At 43.9% G+C, this 17,490-nt stretch overlaps 1 protein-coding gene across 1 annotated transcript in view; it reads left to right on the top strand.

The window, feature by feature from the left end:
- Positions 1-15,247, top strand: part of USH2A (usherin) — a 697,677-nt gene extending 682,430 nt beyond the window's left edge. The window contains exons 69-72 of the mRNA XM_029933401.1: positions 1,090-1,173; positions 5,574-5,818; positions 12,646-12,867; positions 15,158-15,247. Of these exons, the coding sequence (XP_029789261.1) occupies positions 1,090-1,173; positions 5,574-5,818; positions 12,646-12,867; positions 15,158-15,247 (641 nt within the window). The remainder of the gene's footprint in view (positions 1-1,089; positions 1,174-5,573; positions 5,819-12,645; positions 12,868-15,157) is intronic.
- Positions 15,248-17,490: the final 2,243 nt, after the last annotated feature.

Here is a 17,490-nt window from a genome sequence, read left to right as displayed (position 1 = left end):
AAACAAATAGCACCCACAGGTAGTCAATGGATTTCCTGAACTAATACACTTCCAGGGACTTCAGAGATTTTTCTTGATCTATCCACAGCTTCCAAATAGAGACTGATCAGGTAATGACCATCTCCAACTCTTAGACCCTGCGTGAGGACTTCCCCACCCAACCTTGGCACCGGTTCCTCAAACAACAACATTTTTCCTTCAAAAACCGAACTCTTTCTCCCTGTTTAATTCCGTGCTCTTCTCCCATTTGGTTTTTAAACTGAAATGAGAAAAAGCTTTACAAGGTACTAAGTATTTTCTAACAATCAACATGACAACAGAACCAATAGATGTGAAGCCATTTTAAGCACTCTGGATTTCTGCAATGAAGTCAATTAGCAGACTTTTGGGTTTTTTAAATGTCCTTGAAAATATTATTTTTGTTGGTTGAAAGGTGCAGATACACAATGAGATCCAGGATTGCATTTATAGGATCTGAAACTTATCCAAAACATTTTTATAATCCAGCTTCACATTCTCCTGGCCACAGTTCTAAGTCTCCTGGGTGGCCGTTGTGATGAGCAGATGAGCCATAGTTGGGAGCCCTGGGTTCTACTCCTGGGCAGGCCTCTACCCAGCCACGTGTGTGGCCCTGGAAGTGTTGATTCCCTCAGGTTTCTGGCTACTGAGAGAAGTATTTAGACCATTAATTTCCAAGATCCCTTTTGAGCTCTCCTGCTTAGAAAGAAACTTTGGATCACATAGTGTGAAGTGCACCTGTAAGTTTTACTGGAACAGGTTTAGACCATATGCAGAATAAGATACACTGTGTATTATCTTTTACTCTTCTGATCATTCTTTTTCTTTGCTATATAAACCCTAAGCTTATTTTTCAATTCTGTTACTTATAAATATGTACTATCATTATGCTAATTAGAGCTATTTTTATTATTAATTTGAAAATTAGAAATAATGTATATAAGATAAAACCTAACCACTTGCACTGGAAACCTGTTTTCAGACTTTCCCATGTTTTGATATATTGCTCTTCTATAAATCTTCACACTACTTGTAGGTGTTGAATGACCAAGTCTTGTACCTTTTTTCTAGCCTTCTTTCTCCAGGTCATCTGCACCACAACTGAAGGAAGTGTTAAGTCACCTTTGGTCCAATATGATACCTCCACCGGATCTGGTAAACATTTTACTCATATTATGTTTTCTATAGAACGTATTCATTTTGGGAAAGAAAGAAACATATGTTTGTTTATACATTCTTGTGCTAATGTGTTCATAGACTATATGGAAGGAACTGTTACAAGACAATTTTTCTAAGTTCTCATGGAAGTTACATTAAACAATGAGTTAGGGGATATAGTACTCTTTTTTTAATTTTTTAAATGTTTATTTATTTTTGAGAGAGAGAGAGTGGGGGAATGGGTAGAGAGAGAGGGAGAGAGAATCCCAAGCAGACCCCACACTTTCAGCTCAGAACCTGACGTGGAGCTTGAACTCATGAACTGTGAGATCATGCATGACCTGCATGAAACTCAGATGCCCAACCGACTGAGGTACCCAGGTGCTCTGGGTATACAGTATTCTTAAAATACCAAGTCAGGGGCACCTGAGTGGCTCAGTCAGTTGAGCATCCAACTTCTGCTCAGGTCATGATCTCATGGTTTGTGCATTTAAGCCCTGCATCTGGCTCTGTGCTGACTACTTGGAGCCTGGAGCCAGCTTCAGATTCTGTGTCTCCCTCTCTCTCTCTCTGCCCTTGCCCCACTCACACTCTGTCTCTCTCTCTTAAAAATAAATAAACATTTTAAAAAATACCAAGTCAATGAATTGTAGACACAAAGATATGACCAAATTCTCTCTTAGCCACACAAATCCTCTCAATAAAGAACAATCCAACTTTGATTATTAAAAATTAATAAGTGATTTATAGAGAAAGAGAAAAGAGATCAAAGGAAGAGAGAAAATACTCTAATGCCGATTTGTGTTGATTATAGTGATAATATCATAGATTCAGAGCCTAAAATGGTGAATTTGGGAGATTTTTCTCTTGCATACTCTATAAAAGACGACAATGGATTGTCATTATCAAGTAATTTAGGTGAAGGGATGAAATTGTAATTTTTATGGAGCATCTTTCAAATTGAGTTCTACCCCAAGTCTTTGAATCTAACATATGTAATACTTTATAATTTCAAAGGGCAAGTTAGAGAAATGCCAGATATTTCCCATTTGAATAGAATTGGGACTGATACCCTATTTTAAATTCAGGTAACTAATGTTATATTAAATTGGTATGCATGCATAGTTAGGTTTTTTTAAATACAAATGTCCAAAAATTTTGAAACACAGATAAACATATATATTGTTATCAAGGATAATTTCAATCGCTTAAAAAAATAGGATTCTCTATTTCCAGACTTCACGTGTCTGGATGCCATGTAAAATTGTTTACAACACCGAACAGTCCTTTCTGCCCAGTCTATCCCATTTCATATCAAAATAGCCATGGGATAGAGTAGGCTTCATTTGGTATTCTTTTAGCAACTCCAATGTGTCCACAAATGGAGTGGACCAATGGAGGCCTATGGGACACCAGAACTCACCCAAGAAAGCCCCACAAGATCCAGGCTAAGATGAGAATTTGAATGTGGTTTTTCTGCTGGTCCTATCCTTTTTCCTTAGAGGTGGTTCTCAAATTTAAGTGTGCACATAGATCATCTCAGCGTGCTTGTTTATTATATAGTTTCCCAGGCCCGTGGCAGAGACGCAGAGTCAGCACCGCCCTGGAATTGCTCTTTCAACAAGCCCTGCCCACAATATTGTGTGTCAGCTGCAATCAGATTTGAAAAATTGAAAATAAATAAAAGTAAATAGGCTCCACCCAATGATTCTGGTCTAAGGGACTAGGATCAGAAGTTGAGTAAAGCCACAGAACCTAGATTGATCCACCTCCAAATCAGCCAGTCCGGTCTCCTAGACCAGTGGGAAGTATCTTCGGAACCAAATTCAGGTTTCCCCTCTTTTGCGGAGAGTTTACAATCAGGTAAAATCAGAAGAATGTCCTCTGACAGTAGTTCTGGGTTGGGAATTTCCTTGAAGTCCAGGCTCAACCACTGGAGCTCCCTACCTCAACCCCGAAGCTTGCCCTTGATGGGTGGAGTCCCTTAAAATCAAAGCGACTTTGGAAAGAAAAAAGAGAAAAAAATAATGACACATTGTTCTGATTTTACCTGATTGTAAGCTCTCCGCAAAAGAGGGGAAACCTGTATTTGGTTCCATTGATGAGAGAAAGAACACTGAGGACGTGAGAAGATACGGAAAATTCCAAGATGTATTGTCCACCTAATTTCCATAGTCAGGTTTAATTTTATGATGTAACTTTTAAAATGTTCCTGTTCTCTTGCCTGAGGCAGCCTTGAAGCCTGAAAGTCTCGCAATCCTCATTTCCCTCCTCCTGATCTGATGGCTGTTTTTCTCTTTGAGGCTTCCCTCAGGCAGGCTGCCCTACATTCCCTTGTGTCCTCCCAAGCAAGGGGTCCACTGGGCCCATCAGATCAGTTTCTGGAGTTACAGCCCTGTGCCACACCGAGGAAATTCAACTCTCATGGTGAATAACCCAGGTTGTTTGTTTGTTTGTTTTCTTTATTCAAATAATTCCTAATTAGGGGGATTCCTGCCTGCTGGAACTTGGCAGAGCTTTGACTCCCTCCTTTCATTTTAGAGATGGCAAAGCAGAGGCCCAGGGAGGCAGAGTGACGTTTTTCACCACAGAACTATGACAAGTTGAGTTAGGGTTAGCAAAGTAGGGTTGCTCCTCTTACGGAGCTGGAAATGTGGTCTTAGTCACCTCTCTCCCTCTCTTAAACTCTCCTACTCCAGTTCTGAAGTCCTCCCTTCCCTTCCACTGAAAATGTGGGCCCACCCAGTCCTTGAGGTTGTGGGAAAGGGGAGTTTGTCCAAGGAGTGAAGATGTCTGTTTGCACATCTTCCTCTTGGCTGGGAGCATTTGCTTCAGGCGAGTGGCTCTCTGGCCCCCAGCTGCACCCCAGCCTGCACTCCCGCTGCATGGGTGCCCAGACTCCTGAGCTGGCCTGCAGCCCAGCCCAAGGGTCCACTGCTTGGGCTACATCAAACTGAACACAGCCAGAGGAAGTGTTGAAATCGAGGAATTTTTACAATTTTTCTGTTACAAGTAAGGAGACAGGGAGATGGCTCTGTCTCCCCATGGGGTTAGTACAGGAAGCTTTTATTGAGTATATTAAGGGGGGGGTGGGGAAGGGAGCTCACAGAAGCATTTTTGGTTCAATTGTACGTGCCTACCACGTCAACACGCTAGAGCAAATATCATGCAGTCAAAAACTGGCAGAAACTCCACCCATAGGAAGAGATCATAGTATCATAATGAGCTAAAGAACTTCAAGAAGACTCGGGGGGCCCCTTGCCTAGGTCCTCATCCAGTTCTGCTCAGAGTGGCTCACGTAAGGGGCTGTCAGCACACAGCCAGGGTCTCTGGGGCAACACCTAGTAGTTGACTGTTTCCTGCAGAACTATTCGTTCTGCAAAACAAAATACACTTCTTCCCCGCGTTTGTACTTTCTTTTCTTCCTTCTGCCCAAAGTAGTCAGCCCTCTGGAGATGACCTCTGACACCCGGCGCTGCTCAGTCGGCTTGATCTCACCCTGCATGCTGCCCTGCAGTGTCCTTCATAAGCCTTTCTCTTGTCCCGCTGGCTCTGCCCAGCTCCCCCCACCCCCTCACCCCCGCCTCAGACTTGATAGTGGTGGGACTCCCCATCCCTCACCCCTATAAGGCACAAGGCAGATGAATGCTCCGTATACATGAGCCACTGTGATGAGCCTCGTGCGCAGAGAATCACATGCACGACTGTCACCACGTACACAGAAGTCAAGCAAGAGTGATCCCATTGCCAAAGGGTTTCTTTCCAGAGGAGGCTTTCTGCAGGTACTTGAGGGATGACTTGCAGAACTTTGGCCATGTCACAGAGAGACCAGAACTATAGAGACGACACGTAGGCAAGCGCAGGCTGTTTACAGCATAACAGAAAACAGGATCCGGTGTTTCAGATCCGGTTTGCACAGAACATCTCAGGAACAGGGCTGTTGCAGGAAGCGAGGGGCCCCCGCATCTCCTCAGCACTGACTGTGAGTCCGACAGGGTCTCTGCAGCAGTGCTGGTCAGCCTGTTCCTCCCCAGCCTCCATCGCCCAAGGGAGAGCTTTGCTCTCAGGCCACAGGACGGTGAAGCAGGCATTCCTCAAGGTTACTTGCTTACCCCCTTAAAAGTCCCCTCCTCCTCCCATCTTTCCCAGGAAACTTGCAAAAGCAGCAGTGATTTCTCTCCCAAAGCTCAAGGCTTGGCAGTGAGGTCTCCTGAGGGCCATAAGCTTCCCCCTGAAGACGCCCAGCACCGTCTCCCGGCCCGAACACAAGTACAAACAAGCACCATGAGACAAACTGCACTAAACTCCGTTCCAGTTTACTACCAAACAAGAGGTTGAGGGGTCACAGAGTTGCCTTCTGAAATAACATCTCCCTTTCCTGCCCCTGGGTTTTGCAGGCCTGGTTCTGACAACTCCCGGAAGAAAGAGAGGATCGGGGAGGAAAAACACCGAATTCTACAGCCAGTTATGGTTCATCGTGTTAATGGCAATGCTGGGCTTGATCTTGTTGGCCATTTTTCTGTCTCTGATACTACAAAGAAAACTCCGCAAAGAACCCTATATCAGAGAGAGACCTCCCTTAGTACCTCTGCAGAAGAGAATGTCTCCACTGAGTGTCTATCCTCCGGGGGAAACCCATGTGGTAGGTCTCTGAAGGCAGGCCCCCATTCCCTCCTCCTGGGCTAGAATACTTGTGTTTATGTACAGGGAAATGTCTCCAGAATCATAATCATGAGGGACAAAGTGACAGTTATTTTTGGCAAAATATGGTAACCACGGGAGGCTAATAGTGACCTTATAGAAGAGGCCCCTAGAGCTTTCTTGTCCCTCCCTCCAAGTGAGGACATAACAGGAAGACAAGAAGACCCCCACCTATGAACCAGAAAACAGGCCCCTAACAGACACTCAACTTGCCAGCCCCTTGATCTTGGACTTCCCAGCCTCCAGAACTCGAGAAATAATTTCTGTTGTTTAGAAATCACCTAGTCTGTCTGATTCTATTCAAATGACCAAGGTGGATGAAGACACCTGGGAAGCTTTTAAAAATGTCATTGCCTGGGCCTTACCCCAGAAGCTCTGATTTCGTCACTTCTGGGTGGACCTGGGGATTGGTATTCTCTTGTTTTACCTCCGGAAGTGAGTCTAAGGATGAATGTTTCTGCTCTGACATTGTCCATCAGAGGATGGTGGAGAAGAGTTGTGTGTTGAAATCACTGGAGGAATTTCCGGGCTATGTGACTGTGCAACTTGGAGGGATTAGCAACAAACAGGGGATCTAGGGAGAGAGTAAAGTGCTAGCAGTGGTCAGTTTGTGCCCTGGCTGTGACACTCTGGGCCACCAAGGATGGATGGCTCCTCATAGCCCCTGACCACCCAGTCCCAAGATAGGAGGTCAGGCAAAGGTCTAGGGGGCGAGGTCACATATATGGTAGGGTAGGGATTGTGGCCCAGAGCCCTTGTTGAAGGGGAAACAGTGACTGACTATGAAGGTGCCTCTACTATGTCTCTACTTGGAGGAGGAAAGGCTGCGAATTCTAATTCCCACCAGGCACCCATCTTTTTTCCAAGCTGTGTGTCCAAAAGGCTGCATCTGCCTGACACGTCACTTTTCGCCAGTTTGCAGAAAGGTTCTATATGAATGAGTAGCCACCCTGTGCAGCTAAAACTCAGATTACCAGTTCCAGTGTAGACGGAGTTTTTCCACAGCAAGCAGCTCTCTGACACCTGGTGGGTGCCCTACAATCCAACTCAGTTCTGACACTCTCTACAGAGAGAGGGAGTCAGATTTCATGAGATAAGGGTTCAGTCCCACAGGATGGACCACAACTGCAGACAGTGGGTCCCAAGTCCGGGTTGTCACCCGGGCTTCTGACAGACCAGCTACAGATTGGCATTTCCAGGGACCCCTCCATGGGTTCAGTTAATTTTCTAGAGCAGCTCACAGAACTCAGAGAAACATTTGCTTACTGGATCACCAGTTTATTATGAAGAGAGAGAACTCAGAAACAACCAGATGGAAGAGATGCATGGGGCGGGGCCTAATGGAGGCTTTATCACTTGGCATGATCGATTACTTCACTGGCCATTGGCTACTGATCCAACCTCCAGTCTCTCTCCCCTCCTCAGAGGTGGGGGGGGAGGGGAGGTTGAGCAGGGACTGAAATTTCCAAGCCCTAACCAGGGGGTTGGTTTGCTGATAACCAGGCCCCATCTTTAGGTAGTTCCTCTGAAAGTCACCTCATTAACATAACAAAAGACATCTTTGTGGCTCTCATCTCTAAAGACATTCCAAGGGTTTCAGTCATCCTGTGCCAGAAATGAGACTGAAGGCCAAATACATATTTTTTATAAATCACAGTATCACAGCAGCACCAAATTAAGCACAGAAACCTGGTCAAACTTGTTGAGTCTAACACTTCGAAAAATAGCAAAGAGTCAACCCAATAGCATTGTGTCCCATCCATATCTCTTCCTCTGTCCAGGACACAGCAAGAACAGTGGTTAAGGCACTGACAAAGATGTACCATGATGCCCAAGTAGTGAAAATGAGGGGCCCGGGGGGCAGTCATCCCTCTGAGGCCCATGGTTTGCGTGTGGGGCAGGAAGCAGCCGGGGGACAGTGACTTTGTGCTGGAGAAGTGGACACAACGCCTCCCATAGTCTGGGCCTCAGCTCTCACCGGCCGCACCTCATCCCCATCTCCTTGCTCTCCGGCCTTCCAGCCTCCTTCCTCCCCGAGCACATCAAGCTCCTGCTCTCCTCTTGGGTGGCTCACACTCTCACTTCATTCGGGTCGCTGCAGAGATGTCACTTCCCCTTCTGTGTGAAATAGAAGTCCTAGCTTCTGAGTCCACTGTTCCTTTTTCAGAGCACCACCACCCCATGGCGTGGTGGCAGATATACTTGTCTGACTCCTCAAATAGAACATAAGCTCCCTGAGGGCGGGGGTTTTGTGGGCCACTCACTGCTGCATCTCGACACCCAGAACTGCGCCTGGCATCAAATATTTACAAGATGAATGAATGTGGAGTGACTGATTCACACCATCAGTCATTTGCTTGTGTTCAGTGTATACTCATCAGAAGATTCTCACTGAAGAGCAGATACTTTGAAGTTTTTCCTTGTTGAAGAGTAACTTTCTTTCTCTGAGGAAGCCGTGTTCTTTTTTTTTTTTTAATGTTTATTTATTCTTGAGAGAGAGGCAGACTGCAAGCAGGACAGGGGCAGAGAGAGAGAGGGAGACACAGAATCCAAAGCAGGCTCCAGGCTCCCAGCTGTCAGCACAGAGCCCAACATAGGGCTCAGACTCATAAGTCATTAGATCATGACCTGAGGTGAAGTCAGATGCTTAACTGACTGAGCCAGCCACGTGCCCCATGGAAGCCATGTTCATAGACAGAAGATCTACCCCCGCTTCTGGAATTCAGAGGTGCATGGAAGGGCCAACAGGACCTAAGACATATCTAGCTTGGGGACATCAGCCAAATCAACCCTGGGGTAGATAGGGGGCATGGAGAACATGGAAGGAAAATTCCAGAGCTTTGCTGGGTACCTCAACTCTGTAACGTGAAGTGTTCTTCCAGGAAACCCTACCCACATAGCATTACTGTCTATAACTCGTTTCAGTGATCCAATCTCCTCTCTTGGCCCATACCCGACAGGCAGGCATTACTGCCTCACAACCTTGCCAAGGAGGAATCCAGATTTGCCCAGTTGGCTAACTGAGGGGTCAGGAAGCAACCACATCGGTCCAAATGGAAGCCACTCTGGATGATACCATTGCTCATGGTTCTCTTGAGTCTTGTCAAGCTTTGTTTTGTCAAAGAGAGGCCCAGGAATTATCAGTATCAATCAGCGTCACGTAGGAGCAGGACCTGAATATCATGAGGAAGAAACCAAAGAACCTGCCATTCCAACCAGCACTTGGGAAGTCGAATGCAATAAAGCCCGAGAATAGCCACAAAGAAGTTAAACATGTAATACATATAATACAATTCCCATAAGGTACAGTCTTATAACCGATAAAAACAGGTGGGGGATTGCATGATTCCACTTAGATGAGGTTTTTAAAATCGTCCAATTCACAGAAGCCAGATTGAGTGGCTACCAGGCTGGGGGAGGGGAAAACGGCGAACTGCTAATTAACAGGCACAAAATGTCAGTTACACAAGGTGAAGAAGGTCTGGAGATCTGCCGTAGACCATTGTCCGTAATAACAGTGCTGAGTGTCACTCAGGCTGCTAGAGCGTAGATCTCTTGTTAGTGTTCCTACCACAATAAGAAACAAAACAAAACAAACACAGGGCTGCTGATTAGCCCTTACAGTTCCTGCCAAACCAAACCCAAACTGCTTCTGAGGCCGGACAGACGGCAGCTGGGACAGGCAGACAAGAGTTGAAACACTTTATTCCGATATACCCCTTACAGTCAGGGGAAAGCAGAGTGGCTTCCTTTGAGGTGTGGGGGGGGAAGGGGTGGGCGGCCTGGCTGGCTGCCAGAGGCTCTGGACTCCCACACCAGCTCACCTTCAGCTTTGAGGGTATCAGTCATGGGTCCCAGAGGGTTAGAGAAGGGGGCAGCTGGAGGGTCCCGGGACCCTGGGCAGTGTTCCTGGAACCCACTGAATCCTAAGTGAATCCTACCCGGGGAATAACATGTACTTGCAGGCCTGTTCCTGTTGCTTTAAAGAAAAACATTTTGGGGGATGCCTGGCTGGCTCAGTCGGTTAAGCGTCCAACTTCGGCTCAGGTCATGATCTCACAGTTTGTGGGTTCGAGCCTGCATCAGGCTCTGTGCTGACAGCTGACAGCTGACAGCTCAGAGCCTGAAGCCTATCTTTGGATTCTGTGTCTCCCTGCTCACAGTGTCTCTCTCTCTCTCTTTCTCTCTCTCTCTCTCATTCTCAAAAATAAATTTAAAAATTTTTAAAAATTAAATAAAAGTAAAAACATTTTTGAACATAAGCTGTTGTCACAAAGTTGGGGACGTAAGAATATTAGTGAGGGTGAACCAAACTAAAGAGAGGATAATTTGCATTATTAGAAGAAAATAAAGAGCCGTTGTTATGCATGGACCCCAGAATAAATGGGTAAGATTCTGAACAGGAGGACGCTGGAGTCAACTGCTCAGGGCCTCAGATCAACTTTTACATTTGGCTTCAATGAGAGCTACCCCTGCAATGCACACACTCACACACACACACTCACACACACTCACACTCACACACACTCACACACACACTCACACACACTCACACTCACACACACACTCACACTCACACTTGATAAGCTCCTGTCCCAGCCACTCATGTCCTCTGAATAGATAAGAAACACTTTTTTTAAAAAAATATTTTTTTATGTTTTTTATTTATTTTTGAGACACAGAGAGAGACAGTGCCAGCAGGGGAAGGTCAGAGAGAGAGGGAGACACAGAACCTAAAGCAGGTTCCAGGCTCTGAGCTATTTGTCAACACAGAGTCTGACACGGGGCTCGAACCCATGAACCGGGAGGTCATGACCTGAGCCGAAGCCGGACGCCTAACCCACTGAGCCACCCAGGTGCCCCGATAAGAAACCCTTTGATGCCAGACACAGACTGGCAAATGATTTTAGACTCCAATCTGAATTCACAGAGGAAACCAAGGCAGAGACACCAGGGAATGAGAGAAGTTTTTATAATTTAACATTTCAAGATCACACAGCATGAAGTGTAGCTAAGTTTAAGTGCAGGCTTGACTTATAACTTACTTACTAGCCTGAAGATCCTCTCAGCTCTACAGCACTAAACAAATAATGCTGTAGAACTCACCTAATTTTTTAAAAATTTTATTTATTTTTGAGAGACAGAGAGAGACAGAGTGAGCAGGGGAGGGTCAGAGAGAGAGAGAGACACAGAATCTGAAGACAGGCTCCAGGCTCTGAGCTAGCTGTCAGCACAGAGCCTGACACAGGGCTTGAACCCACAAACCGTGAGATCATGACCTGAGCCGAAGCCGGATGCTCAACCGACTGAGCCACCCAGGAGCCCCAGTAGAACTCACTTTAAATACTAAGCCATTACGTTCCACTTACCATGCAATTTTAATTGCAGACACACACACACACACACACACACACACACACACACACACACACACACACAAATCCTAAGATGTATCTCAGAATGATTGCATGATTATGTTATTGTTGGAGAAACACAAAGAATTTCTTTTGTGGTCATTTTGTTTGTTCTAAACACTGACTGATGCCTCCCCATTTGTTCTCAGTTTGACTCTGTGGCTGATATATCTGATGTGTCAAGCAATGTTACCCTAAAAAGCTACACCGTGCACTTGGAGGTACCTCGTGTGCTGCATGAATGCATGATCTTTTGCCTGATGTGTTGACTTCAGAATGAAAAGCAGGACCATTTCATTGATTGGAACAGCTAAATCAAAGCTCAGATACTTAGAGCACCTAGACTTTCTTACGGCACATTCTAGGTTCTAATCATATAGTGCCTTTGTCTTTCTGATGTTAATATCATACCTAATCTATTACTTGTTTAAAGAATATTTTTATTTTTTTGTTTCTTTACTTTTGAGAGAGAGGTAGGGTGCAAGTGGGGAAAGGGCAGTGAGAGAGAGAGAGGGAGACATAGGATCTGAAGTCAGCTCCAGGCTCTGAGCTGTCAGCACGGAACTCATGACCTGAGCCTAAGTCAGATGTTTAACCAACTGAGTTACCCAGGCATCCCATGGTTTAATTTTTTTATCTTTATTTTTTTAGAGAGAAGAAGAGAGAGTATGGGGGGCAGAAAGAAGGGGGACAGAGGATTCGAAGTGGGCTCTGGCTGACTGCAGAGAGCCCGAATTCGGGGCTCTACCTACTTCACGAACTGTGAGAGCATGACCCGAGCTGAAGTTGGATGTTTAACTGACTGAGCCACCCCGGCGCCCCACAGGCCTGATTTATTTTGAAGGCTGAATCTCATAATGAATAGAACAATATGAGTGAGAAGAGAGGGTGGGAAGAGTTCATTTTCCTACACAAATCCAGGGATTTTAAAATATAATCCAACTATGCTGAGCTGGCAACCATGAGAGAGCACTGTTAAGTTTGCTCTGGGAAAAGCAGTGATCTCGAGGCACAGGCTCTGTAGTGACACTTGTGACGGGACTACTTTGTTAACCCAACCTTTGTCTCTTTCACCCCACCACTCTGCAATGCAACAAGCCCTTGTCTACAGGGAACATGAACCAAAGTGCAGGTGCATGAATTCTGTAGGTGCTAAGAACACTGATGTCTAATACAACTATTAGTTTATTGTCTCACTTTTACCAAAAGGCTAGGGGCCATGGTATTCCAGATAAGCTGTTCTGTAGAAGGAAATGGCGTGTTCCCTTCATGGACAATGTGTGACACACACTTTTCTGTCCTATTTCAAATCCATTTTTTTTGGACAGTAACCACCAAATGACTTTCTTTTCAGGGACTAGCTGACACCAAACTCCCCCGGGCTGGGACACCCCTCAGTATCAGGAGCAACCGCAGCATATCCGTCCTTCAGATCCCAAGTCAGAGCCAAATAAGCCAAACCTATTCCCAAGGCTCCCTCCACCGCAGTGTCAGCCAACTCATGGACATTCAGGACAAGAAAGTCTTGATTGATGACTCGCTGTGGGAAACCATCATGGGCCACGATAGCGGACTGGTGAGTGAACTTCCTTATCCAGAGCCTTTGCTCAACCCCCAGAAGCATATTGGCAAAGGGATGACATGGAGCTTTTCGTCTTCATTGAGTGCTGCCTCCCCGCAGTCTGCATCCCTCTGACCATTTACCCTAGTATTTTGTAATGACCTACCCACTAGTGTTACTAAGTTGTTTGATGAGCAGGGTAGAAACTTTGTCTTGTTCTTTTTGCAAACACCAGATGCTTAAAAAAAAGAACCCATCCAGTAGGTGGAGAGACAAACAGGCTATACTCTATTAATCTGGGCAGAAGGTGACTGAGAACATTGGAACTAGTCTACAAGAAAAAAAAAACTAAAAAGTGCATCGCATATTTCCTTCCAGTTTATGGTTAGAGGAGAAAGTCTTTCTTTCAATAGGTTCTTTTCCAAGAAACTCAGAAAATCATGAGAAATAAAGGTTATTATTGCTTATGAACTTCATCTTTCATAATTTCAGTCTAGTGGATACAAATAACTGACTCTTGGAAAGTTAACCTCATTCATATCTAACATTTGTTATAAGTCACTAGTGACTGAAATGAATAGAATCCTCTGGTTTTTACCAACCATCAACCTTATGAATTATGCCAACTACCTAGATGTCTGCCAGAGAACTGCTCCTTTGGGATAGGTCACTAGGAAAGAAAGCCAGCTGAGAACTCAGGGGCTCTGCTTACTCTTTGGGGGCAGAATGACTCACCTCCATGTCTTCCAATCACCTGCTTCTGCCTGTACAGTCTTCCACTCATCTAAGTACTCAACTTTCCTTCGCTGAAAAGTTGAGGACTTCCACGAAGACTTTTGTAACTAATGGCAAGTAATAAAGCAAGTCTCCTGGCTCCAGGTTCTAATCACAATGAAAAATGCACAGTCTTGGCTTGTCCAGGACAGTGATCTACGACGTGCATTTTAAAATTGTGGGCCTGCTTCATATTGTTATCACTATTGAATTCCATGATTCCATTTCTGATCTAAAGATTAAATGGGAGGAATAAGTGAATTGTTAACTGATCGTCTTTGACATGGAAAAGAACAAGTTTATAGCAGACGACATAACACATAGAGGGCTGAGATGCATGTGTGTCCTCACTTAAAAGTACACAGTGATTTTTTTTGATGGAATTGGGATCTTAAAACCATCATGTGATAACAGAAGCCCCATTCTTCACTGTTACACTGTATTAGTGGTTTTGCTTGCTTTTGACAGTACAAGCCAACAGACAATATGCAAAGCAATTTCGTGAAAGCTTTTGAAGATGCAAAACCTGGAAAATAATCTGTTCATTATCACCTTATAAAGACTATTACCAGCCCTACTCAATAAACACAAAATGCAGCATGTGTGGGAAGTACACTAGCATGCATCTGTCTCTTCTGCTGACAGTTTGAACCAAACCTTTTTTTTTTAGGTTGATGCAAGTCATTTTATTTTATTTATTTATTTTTTACTCAGTTCTCTGCATTTCTTTTTTTTTAATATAGTTTATTGTCAAGTTGGTTTCCATATAACACCCAGTGCTCTTCCCCACAAATGCCCTCCTCCATGTCCATCACCCGCCTTCTCCTTCCTACCCCCTGCCAGCCCTCAGTTTGTTTTCAGTATTCAAGAGTCTTTCATGATTTGCCTCCTTCCCTCCTTCTCCCTCTTTTTCTCCCCTTCACCTCCCCATGGTCCTCTTAAACCAAATCTTTTTTACGTTTATTTATTTTTGAGAAAGAGAGAGAGAGAGAGGCAGAGAGAAAGGGAGATACAGATTCTGAAGCAGGCTCCAGGCTCTGAGCTGTCAGCACAAAGCCTGACGTAGGGCTTAAACTTACAAGCCATGAGATCATGACCTGAGCTGAAGTTGGATGTTTAACCAACTGAGCCACCCAGGTGTCCCTGAACCAAATCTTAAGTATATAAATGTATATACATATGTGTGAGTGTGTATAACATTTGTAAATATAAATATAAATAAAAAATATAATCTCCTCACTTTACAGATGAGGAAATTGAGGCTTGGAGAATTAAAAAATATGACCCTTAGTAACACTCAAATGACATTTTGGATTAGTCCATAGTTCATGTGTACATGGGACTCTTACAATAAGGTATACTTAAGGCAGGACAATCTCAAACCATACCGTAAAGTTTTGAGCATAGGATATTAGCCTTTATCAAAATACATACTGGTTACTTTTTATATTAAGTTGATACCACTACCAACTGATGGCAAATACTACTGATAGCGAACGTCCTAACCAGTGATGATTGGCTTATTTTCCAGTATGTGGATGAAGAGGACCTGATGAGTGCCATCAAGGGTTTCAGTTCTGTGACTAAGGAACACACCGCATTCACTGACACCCACCTGTGAAGGATGGAAACTCACACGACATAAGACAGAAAGGCGGGCCCGATGCCCCATCCCTGCTGGGTCATCACTGACTGACACCCCATATCTGCTAGAAAGAGCCATTGCTGGTTATTCTATAATCCTTAAAAAAAAAAAGAAGAAGAAGAAAAGAAAAGAAAACAAGGATTGTTTTTGAAATTGTTCTTTCATAATAGAGGACTCTTTTTCTGATGGTCTGAAATAAGGGTTACCATTGATAGGAAAATACTTATTTTGCTATACTAACTAGGCTAAATAAGCCTGTCGTTTTCACTTGGCTCACACAGTGACTCCACTGGTTAAGTGGATAATTAGGGACAATTTCAAATTGGCCCGCCGTTGTTACAAGTAAGAAACTAAGCAGTTCTTCTGAAAGGACATCACTGCTTCTCCTTTCAATCTGTTATTCCCATTAAGTGACATGATCCTGGAAGAAACAGTAATTCTAATGATCACAGCTACCAAGCAAAATCCCAGTTTCAGGCCAAGTTGAATCAGTTAGAGGAAAAACAAACTGCACTGGTGGAGACACGCTGAGATGAAGGTTCAATGTAACTACGATGTCTTAGGAATAAGTACTCACTAAACTTAATTTTTTTAAAGAAGTATACACCAACTTTTGACAGAGCACACATAAACTTATAAACCTCTGTTCCTGCATTTTGAATCTTCTGAAACTCTAAGGACTACAGAGCTATTACATCGTTTTGAAACTCCAATCAATACTTTCCATAAAATTCGGTCAATTGACTATGTAGCCAGGAACACTGACATCGTCAACCGAGCACCTTTCACGTAGAAACCACTGTTCTATTTGCAATATTTAATTAGCCTGTGGGATTAAAAAAGAAGTTTTGTGCTCCTTCCAGCTTTGCAAGTGTTTCAATGAACATTTGTATGTAAACACGAGATGATACATGAGCGTGTATGTCATATGTACAGTGTATGCGTCTGTTACTGTGTTCTACAGCCTTCACATCAGAGAACTCGCTACTTCAGCCCTTAAATCCCAAAGAGCAGATGATATGCCACAGTGCAATTGCCATGCCCAACGGCTGCTGGCTTCTGTTCTGCTTGGACAACCCAGTCATTGGTGAAAGTCCTAGACCAAGAAACATTTTTTTCTAAGTCGTCAACATTAAATTAAAGGTATTTGTTCTTCATGGAAAACAATGTACAAAATACTGTCTTCCTTATTCTTAAAAGGGCTATGCAATGATTCCAGGAAGTTATGTTGAGTCTATAGGTCGCACACACAATTGTCGGGCAATATTTTGTGAGCTAATCCAGAGGTAGGTGGGTTTTCCCAAGGCTAGAGTGGCAAAAATTTGTAACCTTAAGGGATACTCCTTATTCTGCCTCAAAACAAGGCTGATTGTGAACTTTGGGGGTACTGAGACTCTAACCCAATCTGTGGAAGGACAGTACCTCAGACTGACCAACTCCTGACAAATCTTGCCAACTCTAAGTTTCAAAAGTTCTGTTTCCTTGTTAGAACTACTGTAAGCAGACAAATCTAAAACAATTGTGCACTGTTGGCAGTGGATGTATAGATTATAAAATTCATTTTCCTTGCTGTTTTTCTTTGTTTTTTGTTTTTTTACTTTCTAAAATGGAAACACAGGATTGGCTAGTTTACTGGTTTTAATTGTCATTTGTTGATTCTGGGTTGAGTTGTTTAAAGCTGGCCCAAGTGAGCCTTAACCAAAGGCTTGGCTTCTGATCACATGAGCTACTTCAGGTATGCAGGGAAGAAGTGCTCTTTCCAGTTATGAACTTGCAGCTCTATGCTTGGTCTACTCTTCTGCAAATATGATTTCGTGGTCACAGATGGATTTAGGAGATTGAGCTCTTCCCCATTTTTGAAAAATTAACCAGATACCTTTATCACAGTTTAAAACTCAACACAAATAGAGAACTGCAGGGGATTTTATATTATTTATTATCCATATAATTTAATTAGACATTTAGCTATTACATGAATTCATTTAGCTGAAACCTTTACATTTTGACCCCATAGCTCAGAGTGGAGAGAAGCCTGTGCAGCTCCCACCAAGAACACTGCCCCCTGCAACTCTTATCCTCACTTTTAAGTTGTTCAGAGAAGCCCAAGATTTTGTTACTTCAAGGGGTATTGTGGGCCAATCCTCATTTCACAGTGTAGACTCACATTTAGAGACTGATTGAATTGTCTGCCATGAGGCTGAGGCATCAGTTCCTTCATT

The sequence above is a fragment of the Suricata suricatta genome, chromosome 3 (genome assembly GCF_006229205.1).
Source record: "Suricata suricatta isolate VVHF042 chromosome 3, meerkat_22Aug2017_6uvM2_HiC, whole genome shotgun sequence".
NCBI lineage: Eukaryota > Metazoa > Chordata > Mammalia > Carnivora > Herpestidae > Suricata > Suricata suricatta.
Note: the sequence above shows the minus strand (reverse complement) of the source record. Positions and strands in the feature narration are given on the sequence as shown.